General features: G+C 49.1%; 2 protein-coding genes across 2 annotated transcripts in view; one reads left to right on the top strand and one right to left on the bottom strand.

Annotated features, from left to right (window-relative positions):
• The window catches only part of SPTBN4 (spectrin beta, non-erythrocytic 4), a 69,414-nt gene extending 66,049 nt beyond the window's left edge, over positions 1 to 3,365 (bottom strand). Inside the window, 1 exon segment of the mRNA XM_024768302.1 lies at positions 3,194 to 3,365. Coding sequence (XP_024624070.1) covers positions 3,194 to 3,365 — 172 coding nt within the window.
• Positions 3,366 to 7,125: 3,760 nt separating this feature from the next.
• On the top strand, positions 7,126 to 22,169 carry BLVRB (biliverdin reductase B). Its single transcript, XM_024768758.1, is given in 5 exon segments — positions 7,126 to 7,319; positions 15,308 to 15,474; positions 15,477 to 15,585; positions 16,901 to 17,029; positions 21,923 to 22,169. Coding segments are annotated over 5 exon segments (642 nt in total). The 5' UTR covers positions 7,126 to 7,240; the 3' UTR covers positions 22,081 to 22,169.
• The last annotated feature ends 187 nt before the right edge of the window (positions 22,170 to 22,356 follow it).

Here is a 22,356-nt window from a genome sequence, read left to right on the forward strand (position 1 = left end):
CTAAAATACGACACAAATGAATTTATCTATGAAACAGAAACAGACTCACCGATATAGAGAACAGACTTGTGGTTGCCAAGGGGGAGGGGGGTGGGGGGGGGAAGGATTGGGAGTTTGGGATTAGCAGATGCAAACTATTTTATCTAGAATGGATAAACAACAAGGTCCTACTGCATAGCACAGGGAACTACAATATATTCAATATCCCGTAACAAACCATAACAGAACAGAAAACCATAGTTCTAGTAATTAAGTAGACACAGGGAGTATATGAGAATTTTTTTTTTTTTTCTTAGCTGGGTCCCTACATTTCTCTGGACTCTATGCTGTCTGAGGTGTCCAGGGCTGGTGCTCTCTGAATCAGCGGTTCTAACAGGTGAGGAGTCCTTGATCCTCACGTTACCACATCCCACCTCTGCTTAAAATCTCACCATAGCTCCAGGTGCCCTCACACTCTATGGAATGGTCTACAAGGCCCCTCAAGATCTGGTGGCCACTGGCTCCTTGCCTGCCATCATTTACTCACCACCTCGCTCCAGCCACTCTCAACTTCTAGAGGTCTTGCCTATTCTGTTCCCTCTCTCTGGAATATTCTTCCACTCTCTTCCCCAGGGTTCACTCTTGTTTGTCCATTAGGGCTCAGCTCAGCCATCTCTTCCTCCAGAAAGCACTCTGATTCTCTAGACAGGATCAGGCCCCTCATCTGGTCTCCTACAGCTCTGAACTTCCACATCTGGCCTCTGCCTGTGCCTCCCCCATCTCGGCCCTGATCCCTGTGGGGCATCATTTTGGGCTGGATCTAAATTTCCCACTGGACTGGGAGCCCTGGAGGAGCAGGACCAGGGCTGCCTCAGTCACTACTATGTCTCTCGTATTGTCCAGGACAGGCCAGGTGCAGAGCAGTCACTGATTAAATATTTTGTGGATGAAATAATAAATTCTAGAATTCTAAGTAGATACGTTCCCAAGTTTTTTAATTTATGAGTCTAAAAATACAATTTTGGGACTTCCCTGGTGGTCCAGTGGTTAAGACTCCACACTTCCAACACGTAGGCGGGGGGGTGCGCAGGTTTGATTGTTGGTTGGGGAACCAAGATCCCACGTGCCGTGCATCACAGCCAAGAAAGGAATAAAAAATAAAATTTCTTAAAAAGTACAATTTTGGGCTTCCCTGGTGGCACAGTGGTTAAGAATCTGCCTGCCAATGCAGGGGACACGGGTTTGAGCCCTGGTCCGGGAAGATCCCATATGCCACAGAGCAACTAAGCCTGTGCGCCACAACTACTGAGCCTGAGCTCTAGAGCCCACACGCCACAACTACTGAGCCCACGTGCTGCAACTACTGAAGCCCACGTGCCTAGAGCATGTGCTCCGCAACAAGAGAAGACACCACAATGAGAAGCTCGCACACCGCAACGAAGAATAGCCCCTGCTCGCCACAACTAGAGAAAGCCCGTGCGCAGCAACAAAGACCCAGTGCAGCCAAAAATAAATAAATAAATAAATTTATAGAAAAAAAAATTTTAAGTTTCCACGAGTATATGTTTATATTCTTCTAGGTGTCTAAACCAGAGGGAGCTAGCAATCCATGGGCTGAATCTTGTTCAGACTTTATGCACTTAAAGCTGTTTTTTGTTTTTTTTGATTGGGAAATTGCAGATAAACATCGGAGCTAGCAGCTCTGGGCCTGCATTTCCCCATGGCTAGAGCAGGTGACTAGGGCGATCACAGTCCCCAGGCCACTCACTCGTGTATGTCACCTGCTTTCCCAGAGGCCCTTGAGTTTAACAACCTGCTCGATATCTTATAAGTTTCCAAGAATCTTAATATTGAAGATCCCATGATTGTCAAATGCTGAGTTACTAAAATTCTGAGATTCTAAGGGAACTCATTCTGACTTTTGGATTTTAAGATTTCATGACTCTTGGCAATATATATTTTATGTGTATAACACTCCATGTTTCTGAGATATTAACATTCTAAGGGTCATCGTGCTAAGGGTCTAATGTTTCAAAGGCTTATGATTTGGAGTTACATGTCTCTGAAGGGTCTTTGTTCATAAAACTTTAATATTGATGATTAAACACTTCTGAGGTTCTAAAGCCCCGTGAATACAAAGTCCTAAAGTTCAAGGGCCTACAGTTCCAAAGGTCTAGGATCGTAAGACTCTAACCATACAGTTCTCCGGTCTTTGCTTATATTGTCCTAAAACGTCCAAGTATGGTGACCAACCATTCCAGTTGTCCCAAGACTGAGGGTTTCAGTGCAAAAAACATGAATGTGTGGTTATTCTTTCTTAAAGTGCTCAGGATAAACGTTTCTAATCTGAAATTCTATAGGTTTAGGATTATAAAGCCCTAAGGATCTATGTGCATTAGAGTTTAAGTTTCTGATGTTCTAAGACCCTAGGAGCCAACGATTAAAATGTCTTAAGATCTGTGATTTAAAAGTTCTGTTTGCACGAGTCTCCACTTCTAAAGGTCTTGGGTTCAAAGAATCTCTGGGTATGACATTCCAAGGTCCTAAGATGCGAGGTTTCAGCATTTTGGGATTCTAAAGAAGTACGCTTAGAGAGTTCCCCATTTCTGGGATTGTACTGATACATTTCTAAGGTTCTATGGCTGCACTGCTCCATACAGCAGCCACTAGCCACATGTGGCTATTGAAATTTAAATTAATTAAAACTAAATCAAATTAAAAATTCAATCCCTCAAATAGCACTGGCCACATTTCAAGTGCTCACAGCCACAAGTATCAGTGGTTAGTATATTGGACATCACAGATACAGAACATTATCCCATCATCATGGAAAGTTCTATTGGACAGTGCTGGTCTAAAAATTCAAGGTCAGGGCTTCCCTGGTGGTGCAGTGGTTGAGAGTCCGCCTGCCGATACAGGGAACATGGGTTCATGCCCCGGTCCGGGAAGATCCCACATGCTGCAGAGCGGCTGGGCCCGTGAGCCATGGCCACTGAGCCTGCGCATCCGGAGCCTGTGCTCCGCAATGGGAGAGGCCACAACAGTGAGAGGCCCTCGTACCGCAAAGAAAAAAAAAAAAAAAAGATTCAAGGAAGGTCCAAATGTCTGTAACTCTCTTCCCATCCTCCAGGCCATCAAGGTACAAAGACAGCACCCCAGCAGCTTCCTCCCTTCCTTCCCTCCCACCCTCGCACCCCAGCCCTCCTCCAGGTACCTGCCAAGGCCTTGATCCGGGAGCACTCAAAGAGTGAGGCAGCTGCGGTGGAGGCGGCTGGTTGCTCCCGCTCCCAGCCCCGATCTGGACTCTCCCAGCGGGCTGCAGGGTTGTTATTGTTAGGGGCTGGCGGCCCCTCCATGTTATCCACTTCCCCTGGTACCTGCGCCATCAGGGAAGGTGAGGCCTGGGGATGAGGAGAGGAAGGTTAGGGCTAGAAACAGGTCCTGAGTTCAGAGGTGCCACTTCTAAGAGCAACTGGCTGTGAGTCCTGTTCCCTCTCACCTTCAATTTCTCTGTCTTTAGAAGGGACACGATAATAACGACAATAATGTTCACCCTGACCACATCATAGAGCTGTGGCCAAGCACCAAGTTTAGTGCAGGATAGGGGCTCGGCAAATTGTCACTGTTGGGACTTCCCTGGCCGTCCAGTGGTTAAGACTCAGTGCTTCCACTGCAAGGGTCACAGGTTCGATCTCTGGTTGAGGACCTAAGATCCCACATGACACAGAGACCCCGCATGCCGTGCGGCAAAAAAAAAAAATTGTCACTGTTATTATTGTTAGAAAGCTAACGTTGTCATCAATAGAACTCTATAAGGCAGTAATAACAATACTTCACATTTATCGAGCAGTTGCACTGTGCTCAGTACATTATATGCATTATCTTACTTAATTCCCACAAATTTAATTCTGTAAAGAAAGGCACCATTAAGCCTATTTTACAGAGGAGGAAGCTGAGGCACAGAGGGGGTAATTCACTTGCCCAAGGTCACACAGCTAGTGAGTAACCAGGATTCAAATGTAGTCACTGTGATCAAATAACTGCATTAATGCCCTCAGTTTTTCATCCTTATAAGCCACACCCTTTGCCATATAACTCTTCAGTGTTCTCCCACTCTGGGGATGGGAGGAATGGAAGAGGAGGGTGGGGGGACATGCCCTACCCCTTGACTCTGGGTTTGGCCACATGACTTGCTTTGACCAACAGTATTAGGTAGAAGTGCTGGTGAGTTCTGAGCCCAGGACTCAGGAGACATTGCATGTTTTTGCTTGTGTTTGACTGTGCTCATGAGACTACTAGGCTAGTCCAGGTCCAAGGCCTTCATCACAGCCAAGGTCAGCTAGAGCAACCAACAGTCAACATCCCCCTACCCATCCCAACTGGTGAATAAGCTCCTATAAGCCCAGCCTAAGTCGCTGACCTCAGACTGACTCGAGGCTAAATAAATGCTTAGTGTTTTAAGACACTGAGTTTGGGGGTGGTTTCTTACGCAACATTATTGTGGCAACAGCTAACTGACATACTGTCTGACTCCAGAGTTATGTTCTAGAACACTGCCAGATTGTAAATATGAAATTTAAGGGTGTGGGAGACATTAGATACATCTCCTCCACCCTCTGGAACCCCAGGCCTGATTCTAAGACTAAGAAAGGAGGGAGTTGGGAGGAGATCAGTGTCCGCATTCCCAAAATATTCCAACAGTTGCCAACTCACCAGATTTTAGGAAGGCAGGGTCTAGGTCTTGGTCAGTGTAGTGGAGACTGTCCCTTTCAACAGACACTCAAAAATCCATTATTATTTTTCCCTTCTTCCACAGAAAGCTGTAAGTGGGCACCTGTGTGACCTTGGCTGAGTCACTTACCCTCTCTGGGGCTCGTTTGTTCATCTGTAAAGTGGTAATGATAATGGTACCCATTTCCTAGGGGTGTTTGAAGATGACAGGATTAATAATGTAGGGAACATGGTATCTAGTACACAGCAAGCCCTCAATACATGGACTTTGCTATTATTATTCAGCCTCCAGTCATATATCTTAGCAAATAAAAGTGCCTGTGCTGGAGTCTGACAGAAATGAGTTCAAGTCCTGCTTTATTCTTGCTGTACCTTTAAACCCCATTACCTTTAACTTGGCTTCTCTGTGCCTCAGTTTCCCTCCCTGTGAAACGGTGAGCACAACTGTTTCCTCAATGGAGGATACTTGGAGATGGAGAGGCACTTAGCACTTCGTGATCTCTCAGGCAGTCTGGAGGTGGAACAGCCCTGGCCATTACGTGATTCAACGGGAGAAGGAAGGGAGAAGGCGGTGGCGGAGGTGGAAGGGGGTGTCCTGCAGACTCCAGGAAAGGTTGGCTGGGCGAGGCTGGGGATGGGACCTGAGATAGGACGCTTTAACCCTTCCAAGCCCGTGCCTCTCTCTCCCTGCAGTCTAGTCACCGTTCCCAAGGAGAGGGGCCTGGGAAGGACAAGGCTTGGATGAAAGACCCACGCATGGCGCGGAGGCTGGACTGGGTTGAGGGATGGGAGCTGATTCTGCCCTCGACCCTCCGCCTCCCCCAGCCGGGGAGACCCTCGGGGCTCAGTCCATGTCCAAGGCGCGCGGGGGAGGGATGCTAGGGCAGGTGGGAAGATGCTGGAGGGAGGGGCTATCCATCCCCAAGCCGCTCACCTGGGCCCGCGGCCGCCGGTGCCGCTGTCCCCGCTGCTGACCGTGCCCGACCGCCCTCCCTGTCGGCGTCCACTGCCCGGCCTGGCCGTCTCTGCTCGGCCCCACCGGCCCAGCCGCGCGGTCAGATCCGCATGCGCCGCGGCCGCCGGCGCGCCTCAAAAACCCAGCGCCGGCCCACGCGCGGTCACACACCCGGCCACGGCGTGTGATACAACAGCTGCAGGGGCCCGAGATAGCGTCACACACAGTCCACACTCTCACGGGGTCACACAGTCCCACACTGCCACACACACACGGGGTCACCTACAGCGTCACAGACATTATCCACATCCACACACACACTGCCACCCCCTCACGTGGGGTCACACAGTGTCAAATATTCAAACCGTCTCACGCAGTCATAAGCTCACATGAGGTCCCGCCCTGGAACAGGGCCCGACAGCGTCACACACTGTAAAGCACTCAAATGCTGTAACCACCATTCACGCGGTCTCGTACACAAGTACACATATGCCGCACACTGCTGCACACCTCCATGGGGTCACAAGGAGTGTCATATACTCACACATCACACACGGCTTCACTATCACACAGCGTCACACACTTTTACACACTCGAACTTGTTACACCCCTTACACACTCACATGGGGGTCATACACCCTGCACTGTCACCCACTTACACATCACACAGTCACAGGTCACAAATAGCACCATCACAACAGTCAACACCCACAGCCACACTCAAATGATGGCACGTTGTCACACAACTTACATGACACACGCAGTGTCACACACTGAGTCACACACTCCCACATAACACACCTCACACATGTCCCACACTCACACCATATCCCCCAGCGGCATGGATGCATACAGCATCACAGACTGACCCACTGTCACCCAGTGTCACTACAAGGCCTCAGAAGAACAGCATCAATGTCTTCCACACGTGGTGTCACACACAGCCTCATACTGTAATACGGTGTTTTACGCAGAGGATGGCACATGGTACCACCCACAATCATGCTCTCCTTTGGCGTTATTCACAGTCACACAGGGCCACACGGGCACATAGACACGCAGTTACAGTGTCACACCCACACACCCACACTGTCCTCCCTCACTTTTTCCCATTGTAGCCTAGAGGAGGCCTTGGGGCGTAGTGTGAGTCCCAGATCAGCCTAGTGGCCCTGAGAGAGGGGGTCTGAGCGAGGAGAGAGATGTGGGTGTGGCCCGCGCTCGCCCCGCCCCGCTCTGGGAGTTTAGAGCTCAGAGGCGGGGCACTGGGTTCACCGTCGTAGACCGCCAGATACGGCCACGCCTCCCAGTCTAAGTGGTGGGCTGGAAGACGGTGCTGGGCCGCAGGCGGAGGCGAGCCGACTCCCGCCCCGCCCACCCCGTTCTTAACCAGAGGAGTGGCCTTGTGGCCCCGCCCCTCGGCCGGAGTTGAGGGCTGGAGGCTGGCTGAGGCGTGGCCCTCTGAGCGGCCCCGCCCCGTCTCTCCCGCTAGGAAAGGACGGAGAGGGCGGCCTAGCAGCCAGTCGGTTCCCGCGTGTCCTGCGACTCCGCGGCCTCGCAACCCCACGACCCCGCAGCATGACCGTCAAGAAGATTGCCATCTTCGGCGCCACCGGAAGGACCGGGCTCACCACCCTGGCGCAGGCGGTGCAAGCAGGCATGAGCTGGGGCGGGCAGGCCGTGTCACGGGGTACACAGACAGAACTTTAGGAAGTGGAATCATGGGGTCGGGCCGAGGCTGGTTGGGGCCCTCAGTGCCTTGATGTGTGAGGACCTAGGGGGGCAAAACAGGTGGCCACGGGGGCAGAAACGGGGGACGCCGTGAGGTCCAATTTTACGTGAGCCCAAGGAACAGGTATTGGCCCTAGGAGGCTGGGGGACTGTAGTGACAGGTGTAAATCCAATGCGCTGACGAAATGTAGTTGTTATTGTGGTGCTGGTGGTTGCACACCCAGAAAGGGCTTAACTAAGCCAGGCATTGGGCTGGCCTCCCAGCACTGTCCTCTCTTAGCACGTGTTAAATCCGCACAGCACTCATGTCGGGTGGGAACTAGTATCACCCCATTTGACAGGTGAGAAAACTGAGGCCCACTGAGTGATCTGCCCAATGTCACATAGCTGGAAAGTGGCAGTGCTGGAATTTGTACCCAGTGCTTGCTCTTTGTTTGTTTTTCATTGAGACCACCAATGGGTCTTTTTCTCCCCCACCACATTTTATTTATTTATTTTTGGCTGCGTTGGGTCTTCGTTGCTGCGCGTGGGCTTTCTCTAGTTTCAGAGAGCAGGGCTACTCTTCATCATGGTGCGTGGGCTTCTCATTGCAGTGGCTTCTCTTCTTGTGGAGCACGGGCTCTAGGCGTGCTGGCTTCAGTAGTTGCAGCACGTGGGCTCAATAGTTGTGGCTCTTGGGCTCTAGAGTGCAGGCTCGGTAGTTGTGGCACATGGGCTTAGTTGCTCCGCCGCATGTGAGATCCTCCCGGACCAGGGCTCGAACCCGTGTCCCCTGCATTGGCATGCAGATTCTTAACTACTGCGCCACCAGAGAAGTCCCACCAGTGCTTGCTCTTAACTGCCAAAAGACCACCGGCTCTTGGTGTGGGCACCAAGGCTTAAAGTTGAAAAGGCTGAGGGGTGGGTTGCTGTGGGCACCTAATGGAAAGAAGATCACGGAGACAAGGGTGAAGACTTGGGCACACGGGTCCCGGCAAAGTCAATGAGCACTGAAAATTTGCAGTTGCCCCAGGAAAGGGGGCAGGAAAGGGGATCAGTGTCATGCAGCAGTACCCTGCCCCCACCGTCCAGACTTCACCAACCCCCATCGGAGCCTGACACTTCCAGATACAGCGCCCCACCCTTGCTGGCCTTGGTGACTCTGAAGATATTGACTGTCTGGTTGCCCCAAAAGGGTGGAGGCCACCAGGATCCCACTCTCAGCTGTCTCCTAGCCCAGCACTCCCTTCAAGGGACTCTGCCTGAAAGTTCCCCATTCAGCCCACTGCTCTCCCCCTCCCTGGGAAGACCTAGTGAGGATCTTGGCTTGTAGGGACAGGAGAAAGGAATTTGCTGGTAAACGTTTCCAGGGCAGGAAGTAAGAGGGAGATGTTGAGAGTTGCTGAGTCACCCTGAGGAACTGGATTACCCTGTTACCACCTTTCTCTCAATCCTGGATTCTATGAAATCCTGCTCATCCACCCTGCTGGGCACAGCTGGGACTGCACCTGGGGGTGTGGAGCGTTGAGGCCTAGGGGAGTGCGCAGCTTCTCACTGTGGCTCTGACAGCTCTCTTCAGAGCCACAGTGAACCTGAGCCTCGCTGTCCCCATCAGAAAAAGGAAGGGGTTAAATGAGCTCGGCTTTTATTTATCTCAGTGATTCTGTAGGGCTGAGTCCCGACAGGCATAGACTCTGGTGCCTGTGTGTCTGCATTCCAAACCCCAGCTCTGCCACTTAACAACTGTGTGGTCAAGTGCCTTGTCATCTGTGTACCTAGATATCTGTAAAGTGAGGATGAAACTAGTAGAACTCGACCTGGGGTTCTTGTGATGATTAAATGAGATATTACAATATATGGAAAATGCTTAGAACCGTGTCCAGCATATAGTTGGTGCTCAATAGGCACTCCTTGGCTGAGAGAACTCAGATTATAGCTGTGTGATCCTGGCCCAATTACCTAAACTTGCCTTAGTTTCCCCATCTCAAAATGGGCATATAATACAACCTACTTTGTGGGGTTGTTGCAACCTGGGGCTTTTCAAACTGTGGGTCATAATGAGTTCTGAAATATATTTAATTGGTCACAAGAGTGTCAGAATGTATCACATGTTAAATATTGGTTTTATGAAACTTTCATTTCAATTATATATGTATGGGTTTGTGTATACTGGGTTTGGAAGTGAAATCTATTTTGTATGGAGGGTTGAGATCAAAAAAGCTTAAAAGGGGCATGATCTCTACCACTGACTCTCATATCGTTAGGAAAAAACTTTATACACATGTATAATTATACATGTTATGTGTATATTTTATATATACACAGAGAGAAAGGTAAAGCAAATATGCGAATCTAGGTCTTGGAACTTTCCTATAGGTCTGAATTTATTTCAAAATTAAAAATTAATGGAAAAAGATAAATAAAGTAAGGGATTTTTTAAACAAAAAAAAGAAAGAAAAGAAAAAAAAAGAAATGTTTAGAAATAACCTACAAATGCTCTTGTTCTTTGCGAAGGGCAAAATTTATGAATTCTAACACTAGTTTGGTATGGTAGCCACTAGCCACATGTTGCTATTAAAATTTGAATGTGGGTTGTGTTAAAATTTTTTGGAAAAAAACATCATTCATCTGCAGAAAGAGCTTAGCACAGCACTTGGCACATAGGAGGCTCTCTCTCTCTCTCTCTCTCTTTTTTTTGGCTGTGCCACACAGCCTGTGAGATCTTAGTTCCCCGACCAGGGATTGAAGATTGAACCTGGGCCCTCAGCAGTGAGACTGTGGAATCCTAACCACTGGACTGCCAGGGAATTCCCTAGGAGGCCCTCAATAAATGTCACTAATCACCAATAATGTACCATTAACAGGCACTCTTGCGCTGGGCCTGTGTCAGAGCTCTCACTGTCCGTGAGAACGTTTCTCGTCCAAAATACCCACAGTTTACTAGGGTCCGTTTTAACTAATACAGTGGTAATTAACCAGTGCCTGCGGTGGCATCATGAAAGCTCTCATTGCTCCCCGATGTGTGTGAGGGCAGCACAGGTGTCGTTCCCTTATGAAAGGTGGTCACACAGGATGGGGATGCTAGGGATTGTGATTTTCACTTTAGAAAGGAGACTGAGGGCCAGTCAGGGAAGGTGTTTCCTGAGGTTCCTCAGCCAGTAAGTGGAGCTGGGACTTCCCCTGTGGTCCAGTGGTTAAGACTCCGCACTTCCACTGCAGGGGGCACAGGATCGATCCCTAGTCAGGGAACTAAGATCCCACATGCCCGGCTGGGCCAAAAAAAAAAAAAAGAGGTGGAGCCAGAGTTCGAACCCAGGTCCGTGAGACAGTATATCGTGTGCTTTTGTGTTGATATAAAAGTCAGGGAGATAGTGGTGAATATGTCACAGTCCCTGGACCCACAGGGCCCTTGCTTGATTCCAGGTCAGCATAAGTAGGGCCATGACAGAGGAAGCACGATTGGCTGGGGGTTCTGGGGAAAGAGGGTAAGGGTGCTCCAGGCAGAGGGGCACGTGCAAAAGCCAGGAGGCAGGAAACAGCATGATGCATTTGAGGAACTGAAAGTTCAGTGTGCGAAAAGGGCCGTGGCTCCAGCACAGGTGAGAGAGGAGAGGCCATATCCTGGGGGACGTTGAAGTAGGAAAAAAAAAATGTGAGATGGTGAAAAGGTATAGTAACAACCAACACCCATATAATGCTCTTTCCTGTGCCGGACACTCTTCTAATCTTTTCATTTGTTTTCGTTTTGCATTTTTTACATAGCAGTTTTTAAAAGATATCATTCACATGCCATACAATTCACCCATTTAAAGTATACAGTTCAGGGCTTCCCTGGTGGCGCAGTGGCTGAGAGTCCGCCTGCCGATGCAGGGGACATGGGTTCATGCCCCGGTCCGGGAAGATCCCACATGCCGCGGAGCGGCCGGGCTCGTGAGCCATGGCCGCTGAGCCTGCGCGTCCGGAGCCTGTGCTCCGCAACGGGGGAGGCCGCGGCAGTGAGAGGCCCGTGTACCGCCCCCCCCAAAATAAATAAATAAATAAATAAAGTATACAGTTCAGTGGGTCTTAGCATATTCACAGACTCGTGCAAACCTCACCACAATCAGTTTAAAACATTTTCATCACCACCAAAAGAAACCCTTAGAAGTCACTCCCCATTTTCCTGCTCAACCCCTTCCCCAGCCCTAGGCAACCACTCACCTACTTCTTTTCCTTTTTTTTTTTTCCCCCCCGGTATGCAGGCCTCTCACTGTTGTGGCCTCTCCCATTGTGGAGCATAGGCTCCAGACGCGCAGACTCAGCGGCCATGGCTCATGGGCCCAGCCGCTCTGCCGCATGTGAGATCTTCCCGGACCGGGGCACGAACCCGTGTCCCCTGCATCGGCAGGCGGACTCTCAACCACTGCGCCACCGGGGAAGCCCACAACTGTTCCTTGTTTATATGGATTTGCCTGTTCTGAACCTTTCATATAAATGGAATCGTACGCTATGTGGCTCTTTATGACTGGCTTCCTTCACTTAGCAAAAAAATTGTTTTTTCAAAGTTCATCCATATCGTAGCATGTGTGTCATTTCTTTTTATTGTTGAATACCATTACATTGTTTAGATATACCACATTTTATTTATCCATTCGGTTGATGGAAATTGGGTTGTTTCCACTTTGGGGCTATGATGAGTAATGCCTCTATGAACATTCACATATGAGTTTTGTGTGCCCAGATGTTTTCATTTCTCTTTGGCATATACTTAGGAGTGGAATTGCTGAGTCACGTGGTAACAATACGTTTAACCTTCTGAGGAACTGCCAGATTACCTTCCAAAGCAGGTGTATCATTCAACGTTCCCATCAGCAGTGCATGAGGGTTCCTGTTTCACCACATGCACGTCAACATTTATTATGTCTTTTTGATTATGGCCGTCCTAGTGGGTATGAAATGGGATCTTGCTGTGGTTTTGATTTGCATTTCCCTGATGGCTAATGATATTGAGTATCTTTTCATGTGTTTATTGGCCATTTGTATAACCTCTTTGGAGAAATGTCTATTCAGATCTTTTGCCCAGCTTTTTTTTCTTTTTTTTTTTTTTTAATTTATTTAGGCTGTGCCGGGTCTTAGTTGCAGCATGCAGGATCTTCGTTGAGGCATGCAGGATCTTTGTTTATTTATTTATTTTTTGGGTTGCGGCACGCGGGATCTTTTAGTTGCAGCATGCGGACTTCTTAGTTGCAACATGTGAACTCTTAGTTGCAGCTTGTGGGATCTAGTTCCTGGATCAGGGATTGAACCCGGGCCCCCTGCATTGGGAGTGTGGAGTCTTACCCACTGGACCACCAGGGAAGTCCTTGCCCAGCTTTTAATATTCATCTTTTACTATCAAGTTGTAGGTGTTCTTTCTATATTCTAAATACAAGTCTCTTATCAGCTATATGACTTGCAAAATTTTTCTCCCATTTTGTGGGTTGTCTTTTCACTTTCTTGATAGTGTCCTTGGAAGCTCAAAAAATTTTAATTTTGATGATGTCCAGTGTACCTATTTTTTCTTCTGTTGCGTGTGCTTTTGGTGTCATAGCTAGGAAACCATTGCCTAATCCAAAGACACAAAGATTTATGCCCATGTTTTCTTCTAAGATTTTTTTTTATTAATTTATTTTATTCTATTTATTTGGGGCTGTGTTGGGTCTTCGTTGCTGTGTGTGGGCTTTCTCTAGTTGCAGCGAGCAGGGGCTACTCTTCATTGAGGTGCACAGGCTTCTCATTGCGGTGGCTTCTCTTGTTGCGGAGCACGGGCTCTAGGCATGCGGGTTTCAGTAGTTGTGGCGCACAGGCTTAGTTGCTCCTCGGTATGTGGGATCTTCCCGGACCAGGGCTCAAACCCATGTCCCCTGCATTGGCAGGCGGATTCTTAACCACTGTACCACCAGGGAAGCCCTCTTCTAAGATTTTTATAGTTTTAGCACTTACATTTAGGTCTTTGATCATTTTGAGTTAATTTTTGTATATGGTGTGAGGTAATAGGGATCCAACTTCATTCTTTGACATATGGATATCAAGTTGTCCCTGCATCAGTTGTTGAAAAGACTGCACTTGCCCCATTGAATCATCTTGGCACCCTTGTCAAAAATCAACCAACTACATTAAACTTTTAGAAATATTATTTAGGGAGTTCGCTGGTGGTCTAGTGGTTAGGACTCGGCGTTTTCACTGCTGTGGCCCTGAGTTCAATCCCTGGTCAGGGAGCTAAGTTCCTGCAAGCTGCATGGTGCGGCCAAAAAAAAAAAAAGAAATGTTATTTAAACCCACAATAACCCTATAAGGTAGAGACTATTATTAGTGTCATTTTAAAAATGAAGGCCCTAAGGCCCAGACAGGTTAAGTGAGTTGCCCAGTGTCACAGCTAGGTAGTGGCAAGGCCAGACAGAATTCAAACCCAGGATTGCTTTGAGGATTAAAGAAGCGAATAACTGTAAGGAATTTGGCACCTGGCGTATAGTGAGTGCTCTCTAAATACTATGTATCATTATCACTGCCCCAGAGTGTACAAATTTCTAATCATTTGTTTTTTACATATATGATGATAGCTATCAAGAGAAATGTAACAGGGGCGTTCCCTGGCGGTCCAGTGGTTAGGACTCCGTGCTTTCACTGCCAAGGGCCCGGGTTCAATCCCTGGCCGGGGAACTAAGATCCCACGAACCCGTGTCCCCTGCCTCGGCAGGCGGACTCTTAACCGCTGCACCACCAGGGAAGCCCACCCCATCATTTTTTTCATTTCTTGTACCAGCTGGAGGTACAAGATAAGATATTCCAGGCTCATCTTGTCCTCTCCCTGGCGTGGCCCAGCAAGCAGCCATTTCTTCAACGAGCTCTGGCTCATTTTTCATGAGAATGCTATTTAGAGGCCATCTTCATCAGCTCAGGCCACTACAACAAAATGCCGTAGACCGGGTTGCTTAAACAACAGACATTTCTCACAGTTCTAGAGAGCAGAGAGTTCAAGATCAAGGTACTAACAGGTTTGGTTTCTGATGAGGGCCCTCTTCCTGGCTTGCAGATGGCCGCCTTCTTGCTGTGTTCTCACATGGTAGACAGAGAGAGAGAGCGAGCCTTGGTCTTCCTCTTCTTATAAGGACACTAATTCCATTATGGGGACCCTACCCTCATGACCTCATCTAATCTAATTACCTCCCAAAGGGTCCATCTCCAAATACCATCACATTGGGGGTTAGGGTTTCAGCATATGAATTCAGCATATGACACAAGCATTCAGTCCATAACAGAGACTACAACTACTAATTTTATTTTTTTTTTGCAATACACATAAACATTGATATATTTTGCCATTATTTAAAACAAAGGAAGAAATATGTTGGTTGTAATCTTTAAAAGGGAGGGTATGTGTCAGAAAGGGGACACAGAGTTACAGAGTTATCCAAAATTCTTTTGGGAGGTGACATGCCAAAGTGATGTTCAGACTGTTTAGTAACCACTAAGACAGGACCCAGCCCTTCAGAAGTAAGACCTAGGGAACCAAACCCAATGATGGACAACCTTTGGGCAGCTCATGTCCTTCTCTGTACCTCAGCTTGCTCCAGGACCATGGATGGGGGGCATAGACCAGTGTGATGCCAGGCATTAACCCTTTAGTCACCGGAGGGTGGAGAAATCGCAGGAGTGGGGAGTGAAGGGAAGAAGAGACCCTTGGAGGCATCAGAGCAGGTTATTTATGAATCGACATCAAGGTATCACCTTATTTTAACAACCAGCTGGATATCAACTGTGGGTATGCCAGCGAAAATATTTGAAGACCATTGTCTCAGAACAGGGGACCTGCGGGATGGATTTGGGGGTTCATGGCACCCTCCAGGACCCAGCCCCTGGAGGCTGGGAGTGCCAGCCCACAAGCCGACTGACCTGCCTCTCTGCCCCTCTTTGCAGGCTATGAGGTGACAGTGCTGGTGCGGGACACCTCCAGGCTGCCCTCAGAGGGGCCCCAGCCGGCCCACGTGATAGTGGGTGACGTTCGGCAGGCGGCCGATGTGGACAAGACTGTGGCGGGGCAGGACGCCGTCATCGTGCTGCTGGGCACCGGCAATGACCTCAGTACTGGGCCCCCTCTATCTAAGGTCCTACCACAGTGATGTCCAAGGGTGCCCAGAACATTGTGGCGGCCATGAAGGCCCACGGCGTGGACAAGGTCGTGGCCTGTACCTCGGGTGGGTGGCGGGGTCATAGGGGTGGGGCTGAAGAGTGGGGGATAGGTACTGGACGGGCAGCCCAGGGGCTCCTACAAGGCGGCATTAGAGCCGCTCCGAGTTACTGTGTATTTATTGAGCACCCCCTGAGTGCCTGAACCTTGCTGGATGAGGCCAGAGACACAATACAGCCCTGGGCCCTGTGCCATGGTTCTTACAAGGAGGAGGGAAGTGGCAACAGAGCCATCATCAAACAGTGACCAGTCAGGGCCAGGGTTGGGGGAAGCACAGGCAGAGAGGTCAAGGCCAGGATTCGGGGGGAGCAGGGGCAGAGGGATCAGGGCCGGGATAGGGGAAGCCTAGAGGACTCTGGGGGCCCAGAGGGGTGCCTGACTGACTCATCTTGAAAAAGGGTCAGGGGGAGAGCATCATAGAGGAAATGACAGAGCTGTGTATACATAGGCCAGGTCTTTACCCTCACAGAGCTCCCAATTTATGGGGAGATGGTATTCAACAAATGGTTGCCCGGAATAATCTGAAAGGAAGGCTGCAGGGTGTGTAACAGGAGCAGTTAATTCTAACAGCATTTATTGAGCTCTTACTGTGTGCTCGGCACCATCTGAGTGCCTTACAGATGAATGCCACTTAATCCTCTCAAAACTCCTTTGAGTAGCACTTATATTCACAGTGGGTCACAGTAGGTGCTCAGTGAATAGTAGCTGTTCTTATTGCTTCCTAGCTAAGGGAGTGGAGGCACAGAGAGGCCCATCACCTTACGCGAGATCACACAGCCTGTGGCTGGCAGAGCTGGGGTGTGGAACCGGACTGTCTCCATGGTCCACACTCCTCACCTTTGTTCCATCACACATTGTCTCCCAGGGAAGGGAAGTGACATGAGGGAGCAGTGGGAGGATAAGGGGACTCCAGGCAGAGGGATCAGCATTTACAAAGGCTGTGAGGTGGGAGGGAGTGTGGCTGCAGCAGAGCGGGTGAAGGGGAGAGTGTTGGGTGATGAGGTCAGGTGGGGCCTCGTGGACCTGATGGGGCCTTTGCTTTTACCCTGAGTGAGATAGGGTCACAGATGAGTCTGACCCCTCTGGCTGTGCCGGGGGAACAGAATGTAGGGGGGCAGGGGCAGGGAGACCAGGGAGGAGGCTGCTGCCATGGTCTAGGCAGGAGGTAACAGTGGACAGGAAAAGGCAGGGTGAGAAGCCTGGAGAAACTGGAGGGCAGTAGTGAACCCCTGTAGGGGTTGGTTCTGGCAGGAGACCTGCGGGCTATGGGCCTGGCCAGGCTGTCCTCAAGCCTTGGCTGACCCTACCCTATGTCCCCCCAGCCTTCCTCCTGTGGGACCCGTCCAAGGTGCCCCCAAGACTGCAGGATGTGACTGATGACCATATCCGGATGCACGAGATACTACAGCAGTCGGGCCTGAAGTACGTGGCTGTGATGCCACCACACATAGGTGAGTGGGTGGGTCCCAGCTGCAGGGTTACCGCCAGCCTGCCCCCTCCTGTCCTCTGTCGACGTTCACTGGGCCTTCCCTGGGCAGTTGAAAATTGCAAACCTTCCTCCCACACTTTCTATCCTCCTTCCTGCTTGATTTGTATCTCCTTTCTAACATACTTTTCAATTATCTCTGTTGTACAAACTATCCAAAATTTTAAAACGTAAAACAAAAACCCTCATTTATGATGACTCTCAGTACTGGGAGCTGACTAGGCTCTGGGGGCGCTTCTTGCTGGCGTCTCTCATGCCGTTGCTCAGTAGCTGGCAATAGAATTGTGTGGAAGGAAGCCACGACAGGGCTCGTGGTAGGTGCAGACTGTCTGTCCCTGGAACACCTGCATGCTGCCTTGCCTAGCGTCAGATCTCTCAGGGCTGCTTCCGCTGTATTCTCTTTATTAGAAACAAGTTATGGGACTTCCCCGGTGGTCCAGTGGTTAAGACTGCATGCTCCCAATGCCGGGGGCCCGGGTTCGATCCCTGGTCAGGGAACTAGATCCCACATGCATGCCGCAACTAAAAAGATCCCACATACCGCAACTAAGACCTGGTGCAGCCAAATAAAATAAATACAGAAATACAGAAATAAATATTTTAAAAAATGAAGCAAGTTATACTGGGGCTGCCCCACATTCAAGGGACAGGGACTTATGCTTCACATCGTCTCTTTCTTTCTTTCTTTTTTTAAACCCATTTATTTGGCCACACCATGCAGCATGCAGGATCTTAGTTCCCTGATCAGGGATTGAACCCATGCCCCCTGCTGTGGAAACGTGGAGTCCTAACCACTGGACCACCAGGGAAGTCCCTCGTTTCTTTCTTTATCTTACTTAGCGCGTGTCTCCCACACTAGAATTTTGTTTGAAGCACAGATTTTGTCTTGTTTTGATTACAGCTGTGTTCCTAGTGCCTAGAACAGGGCTTGGCATGTAGTAGGTGCTCAGTAAATATTTATCCCATAAGCTAATACCGGAGAAGATGCCTCACCTCCAGGTGGTGCTGTGGAGGGAACCACACCCTCTTTTCCCCTCCCAGGTCTGGAATACACATTGAGAGAGAGTCAGACCGAGGGAGAGATGCATTTACAAATGTCTCTTGCATAGGAAGTGTGTGCCTGGCCACGATTACAAGTACCAATGATGTAGTCTCTGCTCTCATGAGGCTTACATTTCTAGCGGAGGAGACAAACGAAATAGATGATCTATATTACTGTTGGGTTATGCTACGCTGAATGAAGAAACCATAAAGTTCAGTGAAGGAACTTCCCTGGTGGCTCAGTGGTTAAGAATCCGCCTGCCAGTGCATGGGACACGGGTTCGATCCCTGGTCTGGGAAGATCCCACATGCCGCGGACCAGCCGCGGAACAACTAAGCCCCTGCACCACAACTACTGAGCCCGCGCGCCACAACTACTGAAGCCCGCATGCCTAGAGCCCATGCTCCGCAACAAGAGAAGCCACCGCATTGAGACGCCCACTCGCCACAACTAGAGAAAGCCCATGCACAGCAACAAAGACCCAACACAGCCAAAAAAAAAAAAAAAACAAAACAAAAAAACTCAGTGAAGAGAGTAAGCCTCAGCTATAAGCAGAGGCTCGCTAAGGAGATGGCCCTTCCCCCAGATACTCACCTGATTCCCCCGCTCAGGGGACTACGTTCAATGTCCTGGGCTAAACCATAATGGAAAAGAATATTAGAAAAGAATGTGTGTGTGTGGTATATATATATATGTTTAAAAAAAAAAAGACACCAGACCTGTTATGTTTCATGCTATGAAAAACATTAAAAAAAAAAATGATTGTTCCAGGTTAAAGGTGACATGGCGACTGAACTGGATTCTGATTTTGAGGGGAGGGGGAGGTCGGAAGATATTTTTTGGCAGTTGGGGAAATCTGAATTTCTAAATTCATCATTCTAAATGATGTCTCTTGCATAGGAAGTGTGTGTCTGGCCACGATTCCCCTCAGGGGGAATCAGGTGAGTGTCTGGGGGAAGGGAGGACATTCTGGGATGAGGGAACCGCAGTGCGGATGCCGGAGCCAGGCACTTGTATCTCCTTCACATTTGCCTGCCTGCTGATGAGCACTTCTGCTGTGCCCTCTGCCTTCTGCTTGGAGAAAGACGAGCCCTGCACGCCTTACAGAGGTTCAGGTAAGCTCAATGTTGAAGTTCAATTCAGGATTCTTGTTGAGACGAGAATCCTAAGCTCTGAATCAGTGGTGAAGCTGCATGGCGGAGAAGCCGGGCAAAGTCCCAGCCCCAGCACTTTGTGGACTTAAGGCCCGTGGCCTCTGAGCCTCAGTTTCCTCTTCTGTAAACGGGGTTCATGATATTACTTCTTGACCTCCCAGGTTTGAAGTGAATATCCAGAGAGATCATGCCTAAAATTTATTTAACACAGTTGTTTTTTTTTAGTTCTTCTTTTTTTGAATATTTATTTTATTTGTTTTCCTTATTTTTTTTTTTTGGCTTCGTCGGGTCTTAGTTGCGCCACACGGGATCTTTGTTGAGGCACACGGGGTCTTTTTCATTCCGGCACGTGGTCTGCTCGGGCTGCTCTCTAGTTGTGGCCTGCGGGTTTTTTCTCTTCTCTAGTTGTGGCGCGCAGGCTCCAGGGCGCGTGGGCTCTGTAGTTTGCAGCACGCAGGGTCTCTCGTTGAGGCGCGAGAACTCAGTAGTTGTGGTGCGTGGGCTTAGTTGCTCTGCGGCATGTGGGATCTTAGTTCCCCGACCAGGGATGGAACTCGTGTCCCCTGCATTGGAAGGCGGATTCTTTACCACTGGACCACGAGGGAAGTCCCAGTCCTTTTTTTGTACGTGTATGAAAACTTTGAAACCTCCAGAAAAGTTAAAGAAATTAAAGGTTTGTGAATACCCATAAACCCTTCATCTAGGTTCACTTGTTAACATTTCGGCCTTTTTGCTTTCCCTATATATCTAACTATCTATCTATCTATCTATCTATGCATGCATCTAATGTGTATGTGTATAGATGTGAATACATACGTAATGTATATTTTTTAAATAAGTGTGTATTTTTAGTTTTTTCTTTTTCTTTCTTTCTTTCTTTCTTTTTTTTTTTTTTGGCTGAACCATTTGAAAGTAGGTTGCAGACATCGGCACACTCTACTCCTAGAACCTCTTGATAGGCATCTTCCAAGAAGGAATATTTGGATACGAACCACAGTACTGTTATCGCACCAAGGGAATTGACATTCACTCTACCACATCATTTAGTATCCAGCCCATATTCAGATTTCCCCAACTGCCAAAAAATATCTTCCAACCTTCCCCTCCCCTCAAAATCAGGATCCACTCCAGGATCGTGTGTTGTGTTTAGTCACTATGTCATATTTAACCTGGAACAATCCTCCATATCCTTTTTTTCTTTTTTTTTAATGTTTTTCATAACATGAAACATAACAGGCCTGGTGTTTTTGTTCTTATTTTTTTTAACATATATATACAGTCTTTCTAATATTCTTTTCCATTATGGTTTATCCCAGGACATTGACTGTAGTTCCCTGTGCTATACAGTAGGACTTTGTTATCCCAGGTGTCTTTTAAAATATCCCACGTTCTGGATTTCTGTAGTTATTTTCTTACAGACTCAGATTAAAAATTTTTGGCAGGGTCTTCCCTGGAGGCGCAGTGGTTGAGCATCCGCCTGCCGATGCAGGGGACACGGGTTCGTGCCCTGGTCCGGGAAGATCCCACATACCGCGGCGCGGCTGGGCCCGTGAGCCATGGCCGCTGAGCCTGCGCGTCCGGAGCCTGTGCTCCGCAACGGGAGAGGCCACAACAGTGAGAGGCCCGCGTACCGCGAAAAAAAAAAAACAAAACAAATTTTTGGCAGGATTGCCACATGGGTGAGGGTGTGTGTTTCTTTCTTTTTTTTTTTTTTTTCAGTACGCGGGCCTCTCACTGCTGTGGCCTCTCCCGTTGCGGAGCACAGGCTCCGGACGCGCAGGCTCAGCGGCCATGGCTCACGGGCCCAGCCGCGCCGCGGTATGTGGGATCTTCCCGGACCAGGGCACGAACCCGTGTCCCCTGCATCGGCAGGCGGATGCTCAACCACTGCGCCTCCAGGAAAGCCCTGTGTGTTTCTTATTGCACATGATTCCAGGTTGTCTCTGCACTGATATGCTGCATTTGATCCCTAAGTTAAGTTGGTCACTGTCAGAACACAGGCGCTAGATGCCCTGGTAACAGCCAGGTCATGGTGGGGGAGGGCGAGGGGGGCACAGAGCAAATGTAGCCTTTGCCACTGTGAAGTCACCCTCTGCAACCATGGGACATAACTTCCTCTCTCCAAGACTCAATTTGCCCACTTGTAAAATAGAATTAATAATAACTCCTAGCCCATTCTCTGCTTTATTTCTCACCATCTAACATATTACCTATTTTACTTTCTTATCTTATTATTTGCCTTTTCCTAGTGACTGTCTGAATGCTGAGGGCAGGGATTCATATCTGTTTTGTCCCTTTCAGTGTGCCCAGCACCTGACATATAATAAGTCATCAATAAGAATTCGGCGAATGGGACTTCCCTGGTGGTACAGCGGTTAAGACTCTGCGCTTCCACTGCAGGGGGCAAGGGTTTGATCCCTGGTCAGGGAAGTTCTGCGTGCCGCGCCAAAAAAAAAAACAACTCACTTAGCGAGTGAATGAAGTAAAGGGTACAGGTTAGTGCCCTGCACGTGGGAAGGGTTTCATACATTGTTGGCTGTTATACCGTCTGGGCTGGGCACACTGTAGACACCCTGGGATGATCATTGAAGTGATCACATGTTGGTTGCAGGAGGGGAAAGGACATCTGATGTACCCCAGTCCCTTTGTCTTTACCTTGCAGGAGACCAACCGCTGACTGGGGCCTACTCAGTGACCCTGGATGGACGAGGGCCGTCGAGGGTCATCTCCAAACACGACCTGGGCCACTTCATGCTGCGCTGCCTCACCACTGATGAGTACAACGGGCACAGCACCTACCCCTCCCATCAGTACGACTAGGGCTCTGGCCCCGTCCAGGAGGACAGCATCCCAGGAAATAGAGAACAAAGGAAGGGAGCAATAAATCTTGAACCAAGAGCTTCACGTTATTTTAGAGCACCCACCTCTGTGACTCTTCCTCTCTCTGGCTCTGTCTGGGTGTCTCAGTGTCTCTGTCTGCCTCTGTGTGAGATTTTCAAGGTATTCATTCATTCATTTCCTCGCTTGGTCCTGTGCTGGGGACCCAGCGGTGGCTGTGAGGACCCAGTGGTGACCCTGCCTTCACAGATCTCACAG

The sequence above is a fragment of the Neophocaena asiaeorientalis genome, unplaced genomic scaffold (assembly GCF_003031525.2).
Source record: "Neophocaena asiaeorientalis asiaeorientalis breed wild unplaced genomic scaffold, Neophocaena_asiaeorientalis_V1.1 scaffold629, whole genome shotgun sequence".
NCBI lineage: Eukaryota > Metazoa > Chordata > Mammalia > Artiodactyla > Phocoenidae > Neophocaena > Neophocaena asiaeorientalis.